The sequence below is a fragment of the Cervus elaphus genome, chromosome 1 (genome assembly GCF_910594005.1).
Source record: "Cervus elaphus chromosome 1, mCerEla1.1, whole genome shotgun sequence".
NCBI lineage: Eukaryota > Metazoa > Chordata > Mammalia > Artiodactyla > Cervidae > Cervus > Cervus elaphus.
Genome location: NC_057815.1, coordinates 88,950,541 through 88,973,444, shown reverse-complemented (window position 1 = coordinate 88,973,444; position 22,904 = coordinate 88,950,541). Strand labels below are relative to the sequence as shown.

The 22,904-nt window shown below is 54.5% G+C and overlaps 1 protein-coding gene across 1 annotated transcript in view; it reads right to left on the bottom strand.

Moving 5' to 3' along the window:
• Positions 1-3,445: 3,445 nt before the first annotated feature.
• Positions 3,446-22,904, bottom strand: part of CREB3L1 (cAMP responsive element binding protein 3 like 1) — a 37,450-nt gene continuing 17,991 nt past the window's right edge. The window contains exons 2-12 of the mRNA XM_043910605.1: positions 20,046-20,274; positions 16,715-16,899; positions 13,711-13,789; positions 11,366-11,523; positions 10,566-10,715; positions 10,270-10,328; positions 9,915-9,983; positions 7,933-8,032; positions 6,856-6,982; positions 4,384-4,651; positions 3,446-4,196 (exon numbers count right to left, since the gene is read on the bottom strand). Of these exons, the coding sequence (XP_043766540.1) occupies positions 4,160-4,196; positions 4,384-4,651; positions 6,856-6,982; positions 7,933-8,032; positions 9,915-9,983; positions 10,270-10,328; positions 10,566-10,715; positions 11,366-11,523; positions 13,711-13,789; positions 16,715-16,899; positions 20,046-20,274 (1,461 nt within the window). The 3' untranslated portion in view covers positions 3,446-4,159. The remainder of the gene's footprint in view (positions 4,197-4,383; positions 4,652-6,855; positions 6,983-7,932; positions 8,033-9,914; positions 9,984-10,269; positions 10,329-10,565; positions 10,716-11,365; positions 11,524-13,710; positions 13,790-16,714; positions 16,900-20,045; positions 20,275-22,904) is intronic.

Below are 22,904 nucleotides of genomic sequence, written 5' to 3'. Positions count from 1 at the left end.
AACACTCTAAGCCCTTCTATACCTTGCCGACTCCTACCCACCCTTTAAGACTCAGTCAAGGGACTTCCCTGGTGGTCCAGTGGTTAAGAATCCACCTTGCAAGGCAAGGATGTGAGTTTGATACCTGGTCAGGGAACTAAGATCCCACATGCTGCAGAGCAGCTAAGCCAGTGCACCAGAACTTGAGAGCCCGTGCACCTCAACGAAAGATCCCGCATGTTGCAACAAAGATCCTGAGTGCTGCAACTAAGACCTGATACAGCCAAATACATACATACATACATATTAAAAAAAAACTCAGTCAAAGGCCACCTCCTCCAAGTTGTCCTCCCTGATCCATGGAATCTGAACTACATGACACTCTTCTGTATTTCCTTAGCACCCCTCCATCACACTGGGCCTGATGACTGGTTCACTTCCCAGCCACCTCCATAATCCTGGGGGACCTTTGAAAGCAGTTTGTTGAGTGACTAATAGAGGGAATGGATGAATCAATCAGGAAAGGGGGTTGAGCTAAAAGTTCTTGTTAATAGTAATCATAGCTTTGGCCCAGAGCCCAGACTTTAATGCCTTTGCTTTAAAAGGCCTTCGTAGTTTAGCGGAGAAGGCAATGGCAACCCACTCCAGTACTCTTGCCTGGAAAATCCCATGGACAGAGGAGCCTGGCAGGCTGCAGTCCACGGGGTCTCGAAGAGTCGGACACGACTGAACGACTTCACTTTCACTTTTCACTTTCATGCACTGGGGAAGGAAATGGCAGCCCACTCCAGTGTTCTTGCCTGGAGAATCCCAGGGACTGCGGAGCCTGGTGGCCTGCCGTCTACGGGGTCACACAGAGTCAGACACGACTGAAGTGACTTAGCAGCAGCAGGCAATGAGGTCCACATCAAATAGTCTAGATGAGGCTGTGGGAGAACGGGGAGATAGGATGGGCCTTGAAGGCCAGTTCCAAAGCTCTAGAGTTCTGTCTGGTCTTGTCCGTCTTCCCCTCTGGTGGGCAGCTGACCCAGGTGCCATCCCACCGCAGTCCCTGCTTCTGAGTATGAAACTATCATGCTTGTGTGATAAGGGTTGACGGCCTGATCCAGGCATTCAAGGCCTTCTGGCTGTGGCCCCTGATCACTATCCAACCTCAGTTCTCAGCATTCTTGCTCTCTACCCTCCGGCTAGTCTGAGCTATTTGAGGTTTTCTTGAAGTTTTCCTGCTCTTTCTCCCCCTTTTGAGGGCTTTGCCTGTGCCATTTCTTTCTGGGATGCCCCTTTCTCTCTCCTGCCTACTTCCAACAGTCTTTCATGTCACCTACTCCGGGAAGCCCTTGCCACTTGTCTGGGGGAGGCACCCTTTTCTGTGCTGTAACAGCACCCCTCGCTTGGCCCTTAGCTCATTGTATGAATACTTATCTCTAAAGGCACAGCTAGGGACTTCCTCATGCTAAGACTCTGTGCTTCCAATGTGGGGGGTCAGGGTTCGATCCCTGGTCAGGGAACTAGAGCCCACATACTGAAACTAAGAGTCTACATGCCACATGCCACACAAGACCCAGTACAGCCAAATAAATAAATAGATAAATTAGTTTACATATATATATATATATATATATAAAACTTAAAAGGGGCTTCCCTGATAGCTTAGATGGTAAAGAATCTGCCTGCAATGCAGGAGACCTGGGTTCGATCCCTGGGTTGGGAAGATCCCCTGGAGAGGGAATGGTAACCCACTCCAGTATTCTTGCCTGGAGAACTCCATAGACAGACCATGGGGTCACAAAGAGTCAGACCTGACTAAGCGACTCACACACACATATATTTTAAAGGCACAGTTAATCTTTCTCAGAGTCAGTGTGCACTGGGTCCTGTTCTAAACCCCTTGTATGACTTACCTCACTGAATTCCCAATAACCTCATGCACTGAATGTTATTTACATTCTTTTCTTATAAGGTGGGGAAGTGGAGGCTCAGGGAGGTTCAGGTGATGTGGCGTCTCAGTTTCCTACACTGCATAATGAATTACAACAAACACGGAGGCTTAAGGCAGCACAGGTGTGACCTCCGTGTCTGCCGCTCAGGGCACAGCTTGGCTGGGTGCTGTGCGCAGGCCCTCCCCAGGTGGGCGCCCAGGTGTTGGCTGGGTGCGGGCATCATCGGGAGCTGGGGGTCCTCTTCTAAGCTGCTCAGGTGGTTGGCAGAATCCAACCGGAGCGTGAGGCCCTCAGAGCCTAGAGGCTGCCCCCTCCATGTGGTACGGAACACGGCTCTTAGCTTCTTTAAGGCCAGCGGGAGACTCTCTCTTTGGGAAGGGCTCAGTCCCTCTTTTAATGGCTTTCACCCAATTAAGTCAGGCCCACTCAGGGTGGTCTCCCTTAAAAAAAAAATTATTTTATTTAGTATTTATTTGCTTGGCCACCTCACATCCTATTTGTGGCATGCGAGATCTAGTTCTCTGACCAGGGGTTGAAACTAGGGCCCCCTGCTTTGGGGGCATGAGTGTTAGTCGCTGGACCACCAGGGAAGTCCCTCCCGTTTAATTAACTCAGTATCAACTGATTTGGGACCTTCATTACACCTGCAAAACCCCTTTACTTTTTCCATTAAAGGTCACTTAACTATGGGAGTGGCATCCCTGACATGCACAGGTCCCCTGCAGACCCTAGGGGAAGGGATGACCCTGGGTGTGCACCCCAGGGTGGAGGCCATACTGGACTTCTGCCCACTGCACATGGCTAGCAAGTGGCAGTTCCAGTGGCCAAAGGCAGCTCTTTTTACTCTGAAGTGTGCTCCTCTCATGCAGATGAGGCAATGATACAAGAAAGTAAGAAGTGGGCAGGAACAAGGAGGACCAGCCTGGGTATTGTGCGTACAGCCCCCGGCATAGCGTCTGGCCAGCCTGGACACGCATTGCTCACAGTTCCCACCCTTAAAGGCCAGCTCGGTGCTGGCCTATATGCCGCTCTGCTTCCATACACAGTAGTAGTAGGAACTGGGAGGAGCCTTGGGGTAGGGGGATTGCCGCAGAATTCTTTCGCCATCTAATTTGAATTCTGTGCCTGGCTGGAAGAGGGGACCCGATACAAATGCCTTCTTGAACCCCTCACCCTCGATCACTACTGGTCAGATATAAAATAAACTTGCGTGCGTGCTAAGTCCCTGTTCCTGTCCGACAGACCTGTCCAACTCTGTGCGACCCTATGGACCATAGCCCACCAGGCTCCTCTATCCATGGGATTCTCTAGGCAAGAACACTGGAGTGAGTAGCCATCCATCCTCCAAGGGATCTTCCCGATCTAGGGATCAAACCGGCATCTCTTATGTCTCCTGCGTTGGCAGGCGGGTTCTTTACCACTAGTGCCCCTTGGGAAGCCCCCAGATAAACTTACCCTTCTTGTTCCTTCATCTCCAGTCCCACCCCCCACGACCCCTCCCATGAAGAAAGGCACAAAGTCGGGGATTGATGCTGCATCATTTTTTTTTTTTTTACTTTTGCCTTCTTAAAGCATGTGCTGAGCTGATGGGTGAAGCGGTTTGGCAATTAAAAAGGCCCAGCGGCTTGGGCAGCGGCAGGGGGGAGGCCAGGTGAGGGGTTGGGGGGGACCCTCTCCCCTGGGCCAGGGAGCAGCAAAGCCCGCACTAACTTCATAAAATACAAAACAAGGGAGGGTTGAAGGTAGGAGGGAGACTTGTAAAATACAATATCTTAGGGATCGGCAATAATAAAAAATAAGGTTCATTATTTACAAACAATTTCTGTTCTTGGTCTCTGTACAGTGGGGGGGAGGGGAGGGGCTTAGTGGGTCGGTCTGTTGATGTGTCTGTGTGTGTATGTGGTCGGGGTGGGGCAGGGAGGCAGTGGTCCTCTTGGTCATTATGAGAAAGGAGGTGGGTGACTCAGTGAGTGGTTTATCTAAGAAGGACGGATGGTTGTGGGAGGGAGGGGGTGAGAACACAGTGGTTGGCCCAAGGGAACAGTCCAAATGGGGGGGGGAAGGGGGGCCCCGGTCAAGATCTAGGGCAAAGAGGGGCTGGTGGGCGGGGGGAGTGGAACCCTTTCTCCTGGGATGGGACCCCAGGGGGCAGGGGTACGAGCCGGATCCGGGTTGGTGAGCAGGACGACCCCTCTTCTGAGTACCAGAGGTACGCCCTGTGTCCTGGGTCTTGGCACAGCCTAGGAGAGCTTGATGGTGGTGTTGGGGCCCAGATCCCTGGAGAGAGAAGAGAAGTCAGGGGTGACTCTGTCTGGGGAGGACCCTCTTGCCCCTCTGCAAGCTGGGTTTGGACTTGGGAGGGATGGGGGCCGTGGGAGGGTGTGGCTGACAACGCGGGGACCAGGGGTGGGCGGAGGCTGGGTGGAGCCTGGGACCCCAGGGAGGGAAGGGGCCGCCCACCCACCTCTCATGGAACCACTCCTTAGGGTGGGAGAAGTCAGGGCTCGTGCTGTTCCCGCCGACGTCCTTCGGCCAGGCCTCACTCAGGTACTTGCTGGTCTCGTGGGTGCTGTCCCGGTGGTCATGTTGCAGGTGGTCCTGGGGCCGCTGCTCCACCGGCCCCCCGGGCTTGATCTCCCAGCCATCCGGGGGCTCCACGGGCAGCAGGGCACTGCGGCCATCCTCCCATGAGCCTGCTCCCTCGTCGTAGAACAGGAGGCTCCGGGAGGGCACTGGAGAAGGAGCTCAGGGTGAGCCACGGTGCCAAGGCTCCCTCCCGGTCTAGGCTGCATTCAGGGCCCAGGGGTCAAGAACCTGGGCCCTGGACTCTTTCAGGCCTGGATCTGAATCCAGCCCTAATGATTCCCAGCTGTGTGACTGCAGGCAAACCATGCCTTTGCTTTCACCTTTCTGAGCTTGCTCATCTGTAAAATAGGAATACTAGGGGCCAACCTCCTGTTGATATGAGGTTTCAGTGAGATAACAGAGTGACTGAAACTGTGCTCAGAGCGAGTTAACGCTCCCTAAGCAGAGGGCACTGGGCTGGGGCATCTGAGAGCTGGCTCATCCTACTGAACCACTCCCTTCCTGTGAGACCTTGAATAAACCTTTCCCCTATTTGAGGCCCCAGTTTACCCCTCAGGGAGATGAGAAAAAGAGAAAACACATTTGTTGGATATCTACCATGCCTATCAGACATTGTTGGCATCCTTTAACCTATATCAAATCATTAACAGAAACTCTTGGAATGAGATGTTTTTAGGTCCATTTCACAGAACAGGTCACTGAGGCTCCAGGTGGTCAGGGATGTTGTCCCAGACTAAGGATGATGCACGGTGGCTGAGCTGCAGACCCCGGCCCCGCCTGACTCCAGGATCCGCCAGCACCCTCCTCACCCTCAGGGCCCTGACCTCACGGTCTGCCTGGGCAGGGCCCCTGGATCTGTGCGCTGCCCCAGCTCCACGGGCCAGCCTGCTCCAGGGGTCACCTCCTCCCCTTCGCCCAGTCCTGTGCGGACCCTGAGCCTGAAACCCACCTCGTTCACTCCGAGGGGCTCATTCATTCCTGCGCTCCTCTGACTCTGCTTTTGTCCATCAACACCCCTCCTCCTCCCCCTAATCCCACTCCCCCAATTTCCATTCCTTCCTCTTCAAGGTCCCCTGTGCCTCCCATCACACAGACCCCCCTGGCCTTGAGAAAACGGACACGTGCCGCTCAGGATCTGGCATCTCTGCCACCCACCTCCCTCAGCAACTACCTCTCCTCTCCTTCTCCGGGCTGATCTGGTCCAGGGAGGGGTTTTCACTCCCCGCCTCTGCTTCCTCTTCCCCTAACCCTCCCCAAGGCTGCTCCCTCCCCTCAAGGGCCTGCAGGCCCAACTCATTCTCCCCGCAGCATCCCTCCTTCTAGAAACTCACTCCTCCCCAGCGCCTAGCTCTCTCTCTCCCCAACCTCCCATCTGTTTCCTTTTCCTCCTCCTGCCCTGCTGGATGACTCGCTCCAGGAGGCGACGAGGGACCGTCTGGAAGTCCCTCTGGAGGTCTGTCTGAAGTATCCTCTGCCTCCGGAAACCCACACTGTTCTTTGCTGCCCCCTGTGCCGGTTCTCCCCTTGCCACTGCATGTCATGTCTTTTCTCTCCTTTTTCAAGCTCATCAAAAAGGGAGCAACTGGTGTTCATTTAGTAAGAGCCTGCTGTGTACCAGGAACTGTACCGAGAGCCTTCATGCACCATGTCATTCAGTCTTCAGAGCAAACATGCTCAATAAGCGTGGAACTGGTAACTCCCATTTTCGAGATAAGAGATTAAAATTTAGCATGCTTCAGACACACGCCCGAGCTCACACGCTTAGCGAGGGGCAGATATGACTGACTGGGAAACTCCATGTTCTTAACAGTCCTCACAAGCCCCGCGGGGTGGTAACTAGCTCAGCCCCACGCTTCTGCCCGTGACAGACATTACCCGTGGATCTCACCACCCCTTCCTGTTGATCCTGAACGGGGCCTCAGAGTCTTTAGCAGTGCTTCATGCAGCCACCACCATCTTATGGAAAATGGCCCTGGAGCTGAAACTCACTTGCTATCCCAGTTGAAAAACACTGATGGTGGCTTAGCAGATGCCCCCTACCAGCTGGCACCATAATACATGGGGGATAGGGTGGGAACATTCTTGTTATTCCCTAAACCTTCCCCCCTTGCCCCCCGCTGGCCAAGCCACTCCTGGGTGGGCTGGGAATCAGGGGCTCTGCATTGTGGTCCTAATTCTATAACTAACATTGAACAAATCGTAGACCCTCGGGAAGGGCCTCAGTTTCCCCATCTGCAAAATGGGAAGGTGCAACGAGTCAGCCCCGGACCTGGCTCCTCACTTGCGTCTGTCTTCTGCCCGGAAGCTGGGGCTGGTGTGGGGGGAGGGCAGCCCTGCTTGGGGCACTCACTCTGACTGGCGGTGTAGAGGCTGTCAGCGGCCATCGGGTCTTCCTTCACAGTCTGGGAGCCAGAGGAGAACGCAGGGAGGCAGGGCACGAGGGAGCCCAGCACCAGGACGAAGCACAAGGCTGCCACCTGGAAGTGGAGAGAGTGTGGTGGGCAGAGCCGGGCCAGGGGAGGGCTGCAACCCAGGCCACCCCCAAAGCCCTCCCCCTCCCCCACCATGAGCCAGTGGGGGCCAAAGGCTCATCATTTTTTTCAGGAAATCTGCTCCCAGAGCCCATGTGGTGGAGGAGAAGGTGAAGGCTGTCAGGCCATCTCAGCCCATTGGAGAGAGGCCACCCCAGGCAGCATTGAAAAAGAGAGGGAGTTGGCCAGTGTGGCTATCACCTCTGGGGTGGGAAGGAATCAGGAAAGGAAGGAAGGGGTAGGTGCTGGAGGAGATTGAGGCTGGGGCAAGGGACGGGGACATATCTTCACACCAGATCCCCAGCAGGGTTCCCAGGAAGACTGGCCAGCATGGGGAGCTAATAAGAGTCACCGAGCCCAAACTAACACCTGCCTCTACTCCGGCTTTGCCACCTGTCAGCTCGAGGATCTCAGAGGGCCCGGGGGCAGTGATTAACCCGGAGGCAACAGGCTATACAGCTATAGGGAACGCGGAAAAGAAGCCGGCAGAGGCCGAGGCCACAGCCTGGGCACCCCGCCACACACGCTAGAGAGAGACAGGTCCATACTTCCCCCGCGTCGCCCCAGGCCCATCCCCCGACTGGCTCCTCAGGGGCGGCCTCCTCCTCAGGGGCTGCCTCCTCACGGCGCTTGGCCTGTCATCCCCTAGCAGGGTTCCTGTGAGTCACTACACATCCACACCGTGTCAGAACCAGTCAGGGAAGGTCATGTTCCGGAAGGTTCCATGGGCTTTGGTGAAAGAGGCTGGGAGGATATTTGACCCTGGTGACGCTGCCGACAATATTGCCGGTCCCTGAAAGCTCTGCACGCCGCCCCCCACCCCCAACTCCCCTGAAAACCGGCCGGGGGGAAGACCGGGCCGCCGGCGGCTCTGTGGTGAGGGGACAGTGACCTACCATGAGGCAGGTCCCAGTCTGGGTGGCGGCCATCTTGTAAGGTCTGGAGATCTTGTTGGTGACCAGAGTCTGGAGTTTCTGCAGCTGCTGGAGCAGAGTCCTAAGGGGGGCAGAGCGGTCACCCGGCGGCTCTGACCCAGCCCGCAGGCATCCCTGCCTCCTGGAGCTCCCCCCGGGTGCGGGGTGGGGGTGGGGGCCCCTGGGCTGGCTCTAGCCTTGGCTTCCACACGAGGTGCCCGCTTCACTCAAGGCAGAAAAAGGTCACTTCCCGCTTGGCTCCTCTGTGGCGTGGCCGAGGCACCTGGCGCCCGCTTCACGGTGAATAACTGGGTCACCCTGTGGGAGCTCAGAGGGGCCCCGTGAGGCTTCTCTTGGCCAAAGCGGAGGTTGGAGGCAGGTCTAGCTCACCTGGGCTGAGGTCACCTTCTTTTTTTTCTTTAACCCTGCACCAGCCATAGCTAAACTGACCTTCCCTCCTTCTACCCTGAGCTGATAAGGAGGACGTGTCTGGCAGCGGCCTGGTACATGGTGAGGAGTGAGCATGCGGGGAATGGTAGCTACCATTTTTGTTAATTTTGTCGCTGTTTTTGCTTTTATCACAGCACCTGTAACACTTCATTTATTTACAAATTTGTATGTCATTACACAGCGTCGCAAAGAGAGGAAATCTAACGTGTCTGAACACGGCTGAGCGGCTGAACATCCACGTCAGTCTCTTTCGCTAACTGTGGGGGCTCCCTGAGGGCAGGGACTGGGTCCTCCCCAGCAAGGAATCAGCCCACCCTTGGTGAAGAAATGTTGAATCATCTCTTCCCTCCCGCCCAGCCAGTCCATGCGGTTGCAGTTCCCAGAATGTACAGCAGGTGGCGAAATAGCTCCAAGGGCCTGGCCCTATTTAGGACCAGAGCGGAATCTGGGCCAGAGGAAGGGGGTGAGGGGCGAGGGCTCCCACCCCTCTTCCCTGAGTCAGGGGGGCATTCTCCAGGTCAGTCAGGGGAGTGGCTGGATCCCGCTGGAGAAGCTGGGGGAGAAGGAAGGAAAGAAGGAAAAAGCCTTCTGTTGAGCACCTGCTCCCTACCAGCTGCTGGCTGCCGTTTTAATTACTCCCAGCGAACAATTATTAAAGACCTACTGTGGGCTCATGACTGGTCACTAACAAGAATTCAGAATAACAGCCAGAAAAAGAGAAGAAGAAAAGTTAACATGAAGGGAGCATTCTCAAATGCCAAGGACGGTGCAGGCCCTATACTTGCTAGGTCTCATGGCATCGTCACACGAATCTGGGGAGATACCGCTTCCATCGTCTCCATGCAGACAGAGAAACTGGGGCCCAGAGACGTGTTACAGTTTTCCCAAGATCACAAAAAACGCCCCCGGAGTCGTGACTTTCCGTGGCCACCACATGCCAGGCCCTGTGTGGGCTCCAGACTGTTTCTCAAACTTAGTCGTGCGCGTGAATCACTTAAGGGTGTTGCTGAAATGCAGATTCTGATTCAAGTTAAGTGTGGGGAGAGGCCCGAGATTCTGCATTTCTGCAAGCCCCTAGCTGATGTTGACGTGCTGGGCTGAGAAACTCACTTTGAGTCGTAAACATGTACACCAGGGCTCTAACTTCAGGGTGCCTCAGAATTAACCTGAGGGCTTGTTAACACATGGGCTGTGGAACCTTCCCCAGATTCAGCAGGGCTGGCACGAGGCCTGAGCACAAAGCACTTCAACAAATGCCCAGAGGCTGCTGCTATTGCTGGCCTGTATTACCTCATTTAAGCATCTCGCCAGCCCCGTCTGGTATCTAGAGTTCTGAATGGATAAAGGAGGATGGGAAACTGAGGGTCCCAGGCCACAGGCTCCCTGTGTCTGGGATTTGCATCACCCTCAACTCAGTGGCCTGTCCTCCCTCCTGCCTCCCAGAGCTATGCCAGAGCCAGCCACTGGCTGTGGAGGGCAGGGGGCCAGAGGGGAACACAGGTGGCACTACCCACCTGTTGGCATTCTCCAGGGTTTCCACCTTCTTCCACAGTTCATTGTTCTCAGATGTAAACGTCTCCACCCTGTGGGGGCCAAGCAGGCACAAGCTCAGCGGCAGCCCCCAGATCTGACTCCCCCCCCGCCCCATTTTGGGGTCACATGGTGTGTGGCACGCAGAATCTTAGTCCCCGACCAGGAGTCGTAACCACTGGACCACCAGGGAAGTCTCTCTGCTGCCCACTTTGCCCTGCCCACCAGCATCCTCCTCCCCATGCCCCCCACCCAGCCCCTGAGAGGGTGGGAGAGGAAGCCAGGTTGGGGAGCGGAGCCCAGGCCACCCGGGCTGTCCACCAGCCCCAGGCCTCTTACTTCTTTTCTAGACACTCCACGTACTCCTTCTTCTTACGGCGGCTCTCCTGGGCTGAGATCTAGAGGGGGAAGCCCCCAGCGGGAGTTGTTATTGTTCAATCACGGAGCTGCATCCGGCTCTCCGTGACCCTGTGGACCGCAGTAGGCCAGGCTTCCCTGTCCCTCACAGGGTTACCAGGCCACGCATCCACTCCCTGGGCTCCCCATTTTCAGGACTGGCATGGCCAGGGGAGCAGAGACCCCCACCGCCCCCACGGAAGCCCCAGGGCAGGGCCAGGGTCTGCCTCTTGCTTTACCTTGTTCTTGATTTTCCTCCGGACCCTCTTCAAGGCCTTCTCCTCAGCTTTGGTGAGGGGCAGTTTGGTGGGGATGGGGTAGCCCTCAGCAACCAGGGTGCGCTTCTCCTCCTCCGTCAGGAGCAGCGGCCCCGACGTCCCCTGTAATTTCTGCAGCAAAGAGGATGTACTAGTTAGGAACCAGACAGCCCTGCATTCAAATCCGAGCTCGGCCATTTACCCTCGGCAAGACCTGGGCAAGGCACCCAGCTCACTGAACCTCAGTTTCCTCATCTGCAAGAGGGGCGGATCTGAATTAAATCCAGTAACAGGTCACAAGTGCTGAGGATGTTGCTGGCAGCCTGGCACGTTAGGCCCTCAGTATATTGTTGGGAAGGGCTGGTCCCTAGATCCCATCGCAGAATCCACAGCCTCAGTGCTTACTTGTCCAGGGCCCCCTGAACAGCACCCACTTCGGACACCTACCACCTCTAGACCTGAGGTGTCCCCCACCCATCCCAGGGCTTCTGGGCCTCCTGAACTTTGCTCTTCAAACAGTGCTCCTTGGAGGCAGCCTGGGCCGTCCCTCTGGAGGTCAGGAATGTCAAGTTCTAGACTTAGCTCTGCCGCCAGCGGGTTCAGCAGGCCTCTTGGACTCTCCCCCTGTTTCCTATTCATCCCCAAGCACGATTAAAAGATCTTCACTCCCATCTGTGGGGCGGGCACCTCCTGCGTTCTGATGGGGGTCGGGATCAGGCTTAGGGCTCCCCCCAGACACTGGATTCCTCGACTCTGGGGTCAGTCCGGCCCCAGCTGCTTACGTGAGGGGCGGTGAGGAGCGGAGAGGTGGAGATGGCCGTGGAGGAGCGGGCCATGGGCCGGATAGGGCTGGAGGGGGGCAGAGAGCGGGGACTCTGGGAGCCGTCGCTGTCGCTGCCGTGGCTGCTGGGGGGCGTCGGAGGCATCTGCACCAGGTCCTCTGTGGGGAGCAGGAGAAGCCAGGTCAGCCGGGGTACAGAGTTCAGCATAGTGCAGGCCTAAGCTGGTCCCGAAGGCATGTGGGCAGACTGTTCAGGCCTTGACCCCTATAATGTCAGGAGCACCCCCCTCGACCCTAGCGTGTCAAAAAGTAGAGTTGACACCCCAGAAGACAATTTCTGAGGGCCACACCATCCCCGACTCCACTGAGCCCAGCTCCTTTAAACCTGGTTCTTGGTGGGGATTCCCTGGTGGCTCAGACGATAATGAATCCCCCTACAATGCAGGAGACCTGGGTTCCAGCCTTGGGTTGGGAAGATCCCCTGCAGAAGGGCATGGCTATGCACTCCAGTGTTCTTTACTGGAGAATTCCACGGACAGAGGAGCCTGGTGTAATCCATGCATGGGGTCACAGAGTTGGACATGACTGAGCGACTAACGCTAACACTTGGCAGGGATAACACAGAGGCTGGATTCTCGGGTCTCCTTTCCCTGGCAGCTCAGTCAGTAAAGACTCCACCTGCAATGCAGGAGGTTGCCAGCGATGCAGGAGACCCAGGTTTGATCCCTGGGTCGGGAAGATCCCCTGGAGAAGGAAGTGGCAACCCAATCCACTGTTCTTGCCTGGGAAACCCCATGGATAGAGGAGCCTGGCTGGCTACAGTCCATGGGGTTGCAAGAGTCGGACACGGCTTAGTGACTAAACCCTCACTTCAAAGGGCTCAGGGTCTGTGAGCCTCCAACTTGGCAACCCCAGGAGATGACCGGAGTCTGCCCACAGCGAGACCCATGGGGATCAGGCAGGGCAAGCGACAGCCTCTGTCCCTTTCTTCCCATTTCAAAACACCAGGGTGTCCATTTCCAACCTCAGGGTAACAGGGCAGCAGGCACTGGGCTTTCAGCAGACCTGCCAGAGCACTGCTCTCCCCAACACGCCCTTCATGCTGCCTCTCTTGGCCGCAGCATCAGGAAGAGGCCTGAGCCGAGCCAAGAGGACCAAGAGCCTGGAAGGCTACAGTCCCTGGGGTCGCACAGAGTCAGACACAGCTGAGCACGCGTGCATGCACACACGGGAATCTGGAGCCCACTGCACCGCAGAGCTGGGCTGAGACTGGGAGGAGGAGCGGCTGCGTCCTTCCGGGCTCTGCCCACCGCTGCCTCCTACAGGAGTCCCCTCTCTCTTCTTTGGCTCTTATTTGCCTCTCGTGGATGCCATACTGTAAAGACCACTGAACTTGGAGTCAGACCTGAGTTCAAGTCCTGACTGTTGTACCCCACAACTATGCGACCTATATTCATGTTTATTTAACATCTCCCAGCCTCACTTTCCTGTTGAATGGGGGGGTGAAAGGAATCCCTATATGGAGCTGGGAGGATGCAATGGGCTAAGGGATGGGACCATGCTTTATGACGGGCAGTCTACAATGTAAGGTGTTTTCACACTGGTCCCTTTCTACCTCTGGTTAATTCCATCTTCTCTTAGAAGCTATGAGTAACTTGAGGGTGAAATTTGGGCCTTATTCATCTTCCTAAACCTTGTGGTGCTTAGTCCAGGGCCTGATACACAGGTGCTGCTTAATCAGTGTTGGATGAATGAATGAGGTGGGATTGGAAAGATTAAGTTAGCCTTTTCTCCTGCTCAATCCAAGAAGCTCCCTCTGTTCTCTCCTCTCCTGTCAGGTCTGCGGAGGTGTTTCCTGGGATCTGTCATCTTTAACCCATAACACAACTGTGTCATTGGTGGTTTGTCTGGGATCCTCATTACAGTGTCAGCTCCTCGGGTACAGTGACTGTTTTCTCTCTCTGCGTCCCCAGCTCCTGGAACTAGGAGATGCCCAATGTACTCTCATTGGATGGGTGGATGAATGGATAGATGCAAGGATGGACAGATGGACGGGTAAATGAGTAAATGGGTGAATGGATGGACGAGCTGATGGCTACAGAGAGGACTTCAGTTAGTGAATCATAGGAGGGGAAAGTAGCAAACAGGGTGAGAAGGTGGTGATAATAGTGACAGTTGTCGAGTAAGAAGGGGACTGGAGGGATGGGGAACGGGCACAGAAGGGAGGAGAGACTATTACGGGGAGAAAACGGACACGTCAAGGGAGACAGGTGGGCTGAGCCAAGGGGTAAGGGATGCGGTCTGTCCAGGACTGGCGATGAAGAGCCCCTCTCCAGACACACTCACCTGGTGTCCCTTTGAGGAACTGGTTCACCTCCTGGGGCTCGGCTTTGATCACTGGCAGCTGAGTCATCTCTCCTGGGGCCTGAGGAAGAGGCAGGGCCCGCTCCATCAGCTGTTCCTGGGGCCTGTCCCCACCAGGCCCTCCAACCTCCCACCCTCCCTGGGCCTGGGGGGTTCTGCCCTACAGCATTAAGAAAGTAGCTGGGCTCAGGGTTCCAGGCATATCCCAGAGGGAGCAGAGACAAGTTCCTGTGCTTACAGAAGGCAAGTCAGGCCTAAGGGAAGACAGCGGTGGCCAAGGGGCATCGTGTAGCTCCTGAGTGCAGGGAAGAGGGGCTTCCTGTGGCCTCTGAGGCCAGGGCCGTCTTTTTTGGAGGAGGGTGACCCCACACCGGCGGTGAACGCCATGCAGGCTGGGTATGTGGGTTGCCAGGAGACCCACATAATGTCGCGTCTGGCAGATTGTAGCTGTTCACTGAACCACAGCGCAGATGAAGGAGGCATTAGAGAAAGGTCCCTGAGCATCCCTGAGCAGCTGAAGTCTGCGTCCTGAAGTATAAACAGCAGTATTCCAGATACAGGGTGGGGCAGGCCGTGGCTGAGGGGAAAGGCACTCCACGTAGATAGAGGAAAAAGCATCTGCAAAAGCACAGTGCCCAGACAGAGCCCAGCTAGATCCGGAAATAGTGAGGACAGAGGGTGTGCAGAGGGTAGGCTCTATGTCAGAGGCGGAGTGGTCAGACACAAGACCAGAAGATCTGGGGAGAGGATGTGGCGGGAGGAGGAGAAGCCAGAGAAAGAAGTCTGAAACAAGGAGGACCCCTAATGGGTGTCAGCGGCTTCCCAGGTATTGCTAGTAATAAAGCAACCACTTGCCAGTGCAGGAGACATAAGAGACGTGGGTTCAAACCCTCGGCGGGGAAGATCCCCTGGAGGAGGGCATGGCAACCCACTGCAGTATTCTTGCCTGGAGAATCCCATGGACAGAGGAGCCTGGTGAGCTACAGTCCATGGGGTTGCAACGAGTCGGACATGACTGAAGTGACTTAGCACGCACGCACAATAGGTTTTAAGCAAGGGACAGGTAGAATTAGATGAATGCTTTAAACAAACACGCATTCCTATTTCTTTATACCATTCTTTATTCCATTCCAGCCTGCTGTTTCAGAAAGGACATCAGCTTCCTATGCAGGAGTACCAACACGCACATAAGTGGTGTTCTTTTTGAGAAGACACTGTGTTGGGTGCTGGATTTCAGGCCCATCTCTCCCCTCCAGGTCCAAAGCCAGCAGAGAGAGGTCATGATATCATAGGTGGGACCCAGAATCCTGAATTTCAGCAGATGAATCGGAATCAAGGGAGGGTGAGGCTGGCTGGGACCTTGGATATTCCCTGATCTACATCCCAGCTGAGCCCTCAAGTGACAGATGAAAGGACTGAGACGCAATAGGGTGATTCCACTTCGGTGGGTCACAGGCTCATTCTCCCGCCATCCAACTCCTGGTTCCCACACCTTCCGCTAGGGGGTTGCGACCTCACTAGAGTGGGAAAGGTGGGCTTCGGGGTCTGATGGCTGAGCCTGGAATGCAGCTCCATTTCATCTGACTGTGCAGTGTGGGGCAAGCTGCTTAACCTCTCAGTTCCCTCCTCTGAGGCCAGCGCCTAACTTCCATGACCTTGTCCACGGCCATCCTGTCTTCCCTTCCTCCTCTGGGGAGGTCTCAGGAGTCGCAGAGCCAGCCCTGGAGATGGTCCCCAAAGATCCTCCCGGTCTGCAGCCAGCCCTGAACCCCCCAGTCCCTGGTGGAGGAGGAGGGAATGCCCTTTCTTGCCTCTGCGTGCGTGCTAAGTCGCTTCAGTCATGTCTTGACTCTTTGCGACCCCAGGCTCTCTCATCCATGGGATTCTCCAGGCAAGAATACTGAAGTGGAGTGGGTTGCCATTTCCTCCTCCGGTGGATCTTCCCGACTCAGGGATCAAACTCATATCTCTTACATCTCTGGCACTGTCCGGCAGGTTTTTTACCAAGGGTACCACCTGGGAAGCCCTTGGGCCACGTGCGTTTTGAGCAGTTGAGCCGTGTGGCCAGCAGGGGGCAGTGCCAGCCAAACCCCGACTCAAGGGATTCCAAGGGCATCCCAGTGACGCAGTGGTAAAGGATGCTCCTGCCAATGTGGGAGATGCGGCTACGCATCCCTGGGTCGGGAAGATCCCCTGGAGAAAGAAATGACAACCCACCCCAGTAGTCTTGCCTGGGAAATCCCGTGGACAAAGGAGCCTGGTGGGCTACAGTCCCTGGGGTCGCAAAGAGTCGGACACAACGTAGCAACTAAACAACAACTTGTGTTTTAGATGCAAGAGTAGGAGCCCCTTAGCTGTAGTTCACGCTCCCATTCTACAGAGAAGGAAGCTGAGGAATGAAGAAGGAAGGCAACGCGCCCAGAACACAGCTGAGACCAGAGCTGGGACCAGGCAGGGCCTCTCCCAGGCGCCGGGTGTCTGGGCCTCATGTCCCCAGAAGGGTCTTCAGATGTCCGCTTTGGTTCTATAGCTAAGCGATGGTATCTAGACATTCATGGGGGGAGGGCCTGCCTGTGAGCGTAGGTTAAACATATTCATCTCATGAATATAAACAATGGAAATAGGGTATAATTTTTATATTTCCATTTAGGTGTTTCTTCGTTTTTAAAAATCCAGACACTGAGAAAATTAAGTGGCCTGGGCTGTCTCCTACCCTGAGACCCTGGACTGGGTCCCTGATGCCCAGCCCTGCCTGGGTCCCTTCATCTTCTTCTGCACACAGTGAGGGCCCCTGTGGTTTGAGTCTGGTCTTGGTGGTGAAAGGGTGGCCCAAGGTGGGGGCAGAGACAGAGTCTGGAGGCTCCTGAGGGCCACACTGCTCCCTGTTCAGAGCCCCGGGGAGCCCAGGGTTTTGGATGGCCCTTCCTACAGAGCTCCATCCCCCCTCCGCCCGCCCTCAGCCCCTGTAAACTGGCCCCAGGCTCACCTGGTGAGGGACGGGCAGCCTGGTCAGGGGGCTGAGGCCCAGCAGCGGGGTGGTGGCCATGGCGGCGGCAGCGGCCATGGCCGAGGAGGCGGCCAGCGGGTCCACGGGCAGCTCCGGGCTCTGCTCCCGCTTCACCATGACGGAGCACAGTTTGTGTCCCAGCACCCATGCTCCGTGGTCCACATCTAGGGAAGGGGGCGGGACCCAGGCTCAGGGGGCTCCCAGAGCAGGGGCTCAGCCCCGCTCCTGGCCCCTGTGCTGCACGGGGCCGTGGAGAGATGTTAGGGTGCATGGGGAGGCAGGAGGAGAAGGGCGGGGGGGCGGTGCTGGTGAGGTGGGAGGGCAGAGGGGGCTGGGGCCAGAACAGATGGAGGCAACGTCTTCATTCAGCCGTTTACAGAGTGGGCTTGGACAACAGACCCCTCCTGCCTGGCTGTGTGACCTGAGGCAAGGTGTGTAACCTCTCTGAGCCTTAGCGTCCTCATTTGTAAAAGTACTGGTCAAGAAGTAAATGTTCAACAAATGGCAGCTACTGTGAATACGATTACATTACAATTACTCAGCAAACATCTAATGAGCACCTTGATAGGTGCTGGGGCTCTGGAGAAAGTCATAAGCAATTTAGCACAGTTAGAATGCAAAGGGAAGGGGGAAGATGGAGTCAGAAAGGCCAGCAGGGATGGGTCGGCCCTGGAGGCTGAACTCAGAGCTGTGACTTCGTCCTAAAGGTAACGAGGAGACACTGAAGGGCTTTAAGCACGCTCGGGTTTGTAAGGTTAAAAAAGATCACTCTGCCTCTGAGTGCAGACTGGACTGGCTGCAGGCGAGATAGAAGCGGTGAGACCTTTAGGAGGCTGTTTCCGGAGAGAGGAAAGGCGGCACATGCTAAGGCAGTGGCAACAGGGGTGAAGAACATCCTGGAGACAAGATAAGAAGGAAGAATCCACGGGACCGTCTGGTGCCTGGATGGGAGGATGGGTGATGCCCAGGTTTATCAGGGCAGCGTTCACCTCCTGTCCACCTCGTGGGCCTCCTGGCCTCATCTGGGCCACAGGGCTGCCAGGCATCCCCCACCCTTTCCTGATGGTTGCCTACAGTCCTCCTCTCCAAGTCAGCTCTGCTCCTGGTGGCCCCGGCGCCTGGCCCGGAGCCGGCATGGAGGGGCCAGAGGGACTGGAGGCTCTGAGGCCCGTTATGGGTGGGGAGAGGGGTCAGCTGCCGCCTGATCCCACCTCTGAGGCCAGGCCCCACCCTGCAGGGAGGCTGAGGGCCCCCGCCCCTGGGCTCCAGGAACACCCACAATCTTCCCAAATTACAGGGCCAGCTTGCCGGCCTCCGGGAAGCCGCCCCCTGCAAAGGACCCACAGACAAATTGCTCTAAAAATAGACTTGGGGTGGCCAGGAGTTGCCGGGCTGGGAGGCGGTCCACCCCACCCGCTGCCCTTCCCCAGGCTGGGGCCCGCGGCCCCACTGAGGTGACCTCCAGAGGGCAGGGCTGAGGTCAGGGCATGTAGGGAAACTGCTGGGACCTCCACAGCCACCAGCCCTGGAGCCTCTTAAAGCCCCAGTAGGTGTCCCAGCCCTCAGTAGGTGGATGGGTGGGGCATAAGGGCCCCGTCTCTGCCCATGGGGAATCTCAAAGACCCTCAGAAGCAGCTCACACATCTTGCACTGAGACCAATTCTAAGCTCTTGATACATGTGAATTTGTGTATTCCTACCATCAGCCCTGGGGGCCATCTGTTCACTTAATAGATGGGAAAATTAAAAGACTCCACTCAAGACCATTGTCCTCTGAAGAGAAGGAGGAACAAAAACCCTATTCATGGTTCTAGCCACTATCGTCTTAACAGGACTTTATATACACAATGAAATAGCTGCAAACTATATATATGGAGATGGTGCAGGACAGGGAAGCCCGGCGTGCTGCAGTCCATGGGGCCGCAAAGAGTCAGACACACTTAGCGACTGAATAACAACAAATATATAGATAGATAGACACACATAAATATATTTATATTGGGACTTCCCTAGTGGCTCAGACAGTAAAGAGTTCACCTGCAATGTGGGAGACCTGGGTTCGATCTCTGGGTCCGGAAGATCTGCAGGAGAAGGGAATGGCAACCCACTCCGGTATTCTTGCCTGGAGAATTCCATGACAGAGGAGGCTGGCGGGCTACAGTCCACAAAGTCTCGAACACGGCTGAGTGACTATCACTTTCACTTTCACATATATATATATAGTAGCCAGAATTCTCAAGCTATTTATGTCTTCATTTGATAACTGAGGCTCAGAGAGGTTAAGCAACTCATTCAAGGTCACACAGCAGCTTCTGGAGGCACTGGGATGCATACCAAAGCCAGTACCCTTACTGCCCACTAAGGCTGGCAAGTGTGGTGGTGGCAAGGGTATGAGGTTTAGAACCAGGGGGCCTGCTTGCTCCCAGGTCCCTGCTCTGCATTTTACTATGTGTGTGACCAAAACAACTCAGCTTCCCTGAATTCTCATTTTCCTTACCAGACAAATAGGGAGTATGATAAAAGTGACTCTGACCTCACCTGTGAGTTGTGAGAAATAAACGAGATAATTAACATGAAAGTACTCTGTAAATTGGATAGTGCTATCAAAACGTTTACTGTTACTCCCATTTGAGATGAAGAAACTGGGGCTTATAAAGGCTGAGTCCAGGATTATCCAGCCAAACAAGGACGGAGCCAGCACCACCTGTATCTGAGGAAACGCCCAAAGAGACTATTTCTAGGGAGGGCACAGGCTGGCATTCTCCAATGTTGATCACCTGAGAGGAAAGACTCAAAGAGTCCTTTGCATAAAAGGGGAGGAGGTGGGCAGAGGAGAGCTTTAGGGAATCCCACCTTTGGGAATAAAAGTAGGGTGCAGGTGTCTCTCCCAGGTAATGTCTCAGAGGACCTCACAGTGTGAGGAGGCGGTAAGGTTCTAGAGTCTTGGTAACTTGTCCACACTTACTGTTTAATCCTCCCCACCCCACCCCCTCAGCTGTTTCATCTAAGACTGGTTCTCGGACCTAAGCATCAGTCGGAGTCACCTGGAAGGCTGGATGCTCCCCACAGGGTTTCTGATCTGGCAGGTCTGGGTGGGACCCAAGAACCTGCCTTTCCAACGAGTTCCCAGGTGTTGCTGCCGGTCTGGGACCTACCCCTTTGCTCAGCAAGTCAGTGGAAGAGCCTCTTTACAAGGGGCCTTCTGGGTTGGACTTGAGGAAGAGCCGAAACACAGTGGATGGTCTCCCTTGAGAGGTGGCTGTGAGCGGCTTCTCTGGGTCTGGGTCCTGGGCCCTGCCACCCCTTCTTACCTTGGGTGGTGTCTTCCATCTTGATGGGCATGGCGGGGCTCTGAGGCGCCGAGTCCCCACTCAGGGAGTAGCTGTGCTCAGCTTGGATGCCCGGCGTGGGGGAGTCCAGTTCCATGTCCAGGAGAGGGCTCTTCTCGTCCAGCACAGGGTCATCAAAGAAACTGCTGAACAGGTCGTTGGAGAAGTCCTCCATGTTCTCTGCAAAGTGGTCCAGGTGCTCGGGGAAGTGCTAGGGGAGGAGGAGAGGGGAGGAGGGGGTCAGCTTATCCACCGTGGTCCCTGTGTCAATGACAAACGGGTGCTTGCCAAGGCTATTTGCCATCTGGCCACCCACTCCAGGATTCTTGCTTGGAAAATCCCATGGGCAGAGGAGCTTGGCGGGCTGCAGGCCATGGGGTCGCCAAGAGTTGGACACGACTGAGCAACTAAACCACCATCTGTGGGAGACTGAAGCCCGTGCTACTGCAGCTGTTGACCTCTGACGTGCCCTGACGGGAGTTCAGGGAAAAGAAGCAGGCACTTTGTGCTCCAGAAAAATGAGCGACACAGGTCTTTAGAGAGCTGGATATTTTCAGGAACTGATTTCATGATCCCAATCCTTGCATCTCCTCATATCTAGACAAGCACTACATCTCCTCATTGGTGACATCAGCTCCTCATAACTAGCAGAACACCTTTTGTAAGTAAAGTGCTGGATTGCATGGAACGCCCCCTTCACCAGAATCATATGCATTGATCTTCCCCCACAACCTCTTTGGAGCAGTTTCTCAGAACTGTCTGAGGTGCTGTCTCCTGGGTTACAGTCCTCATTTTGCCCCCAAATAAAACTTAACTCCCAACTCTCCTGTTGTGCATCTTTTTTAGTCGACACCTGCAACCTTCCCATCACTCTTCCCACTGAAAGCGTGTACCTCAGATTGGGACTTGAACCCACGTGGCCAGGATTCCACAGTTGCGGCATGTGGGATCTAGTTCCCTGACCAGGGATCGAACCCGGCCCCCTGCATTGGGAGCTTGGGGTCATCTTAGCCACTTGACTACCAGGTAAGTCCCCCAACTATCAACCTTTCTATCACTACTATCACCCCATAAGCACATTACCATCACCACCACCTCCACTGATGTCTCCAACCACTAAGTCAGTATCCTCAAGGTTGTGCTCTGGATGGTGTGAAAGAATCCAGCGATAGGACACACGGCTATAATTCTGGCCCTGTGACTTTGGTCAAATCACTTTGATTGCCCAAGCCTGCTTCTCAGCCCACCCTACTTACATCACAAGAGGACTAAGGAACTAAGGACTAAAGAATAACTGAATCTCCACCAGCAAGTTTGCATTCCAAAGGTGTTATCAGTGACTTTTGTATTCTATTCTCTCTTGCTGGAATGCAAGGTGGTGAGATTATCGAGGACTCTGCTCCCCTCAATGGAGATGAGTTTGAGCAAACTCCGGGAGATAGTGGAGGACAGAGGAGCCTGGTGCACTGCAGTCCATGGGATCACAAAGAGTCAGACAGGAACAGCTGCTCCCCTCATTGGCACGGTCCTCGCTTGTCCTCATGCCTCCAGTGTTTCCGTTTTCCCAGACATTCTTTATGTCAAGAGATCAGGCTCCAGAGCCGTATCGCTTGGTTTGAATCCGGGCCCTGATGCTCCTTGCTATGACTCAGTGCCATTCAGACTGCAGGGGGTGACTCAGTAGCGGGTTGTGAAGCAGGTCATGACCAGAATTTAAGGAAAAAGAAAACAGATTAGATTAGATAGATTAGAAAAATATCAGGGTGTGCTGAGCATGGGTAAGTTAAATACATGGTAAATTTTTATCTCAGTTATGTGTGTATGTTCGTGAGAAGGATATAAAATATATTTCTCAGAAACAAAATAGTCTGGAAAATATTGGTCTCTGTGATCCTAGGAAAGTTGATCAGTGTTTCTATGCTTCATTTCCTCCTTTGTACAGTGGGGATGATAACAGTTCTTATCTGCTACGGTTATTGGGAAGATTAAACAAGTTAATATATGTAAAGCACTTAGAATAGTTCCTGGTACATAGTAATTACTCAACAAACCTCTTATTAATAAAGCATCCAGCAGCAGCTGGTACATAGGAGGTTCTTGTTTTTTCTCTCTAAAGAATTATAAATGTGTAAGGAAATGTTAGTGTTCTTCACCTTTTTTTTTTTTTTGGCTGCTCTGGGCTGCACGTGGGATCTTAGTTCCCCAATCGGGGATCGAACCCACCCCCAGCCCCCACCTGCAGTGGCAGCACGGAGTCTTAACCACAGGGAAGCCTCCTGTTCATTCGTTTTTCATTGACTGAATGAATTTGCTGGGGTTTTGCTTCTGACCCTGGGGGTCCCAGCTGGTGAATAGGTAAGAACTGACTTCTGGAGTTGTTGGCTTTCTGGCCTGGAATAATTGGCGCTTGTCCTAGTCTGGAAAGGGTGAGCAGAAAAGCCCTTGGTGTGAGAATAAGATTCAGGGGGTCAAGACTTTTGACTCTTAGCTCACGCCTTGCTAAATTAATTCACTTTTCTAGGCCTCAGTTCCCTCATTTGCATTGGGGGAAATAATAGTTCCAACCTCATAGTGTTGTTATGAGGATCAAATATGCATTAGGTGCTTAATGCCACCCTCATGGGATTATGAAGATAAAGTGAGGAAATACATAAAACACATGTATCCATATAACACACAAATGCATCTGCATAGTAAATACCTGTAACACTGAGAACAGGGCCTAGTATGCAGTGGGTGCTCAATAATTGCTGTTTTATGAAAAGCCTAACCCTGGGCCTGAGGTGAACTGAGCCTGGAGCCAATGCAGGGAAGTGGTTTGCTCCTCCCCCCAAATCAGAG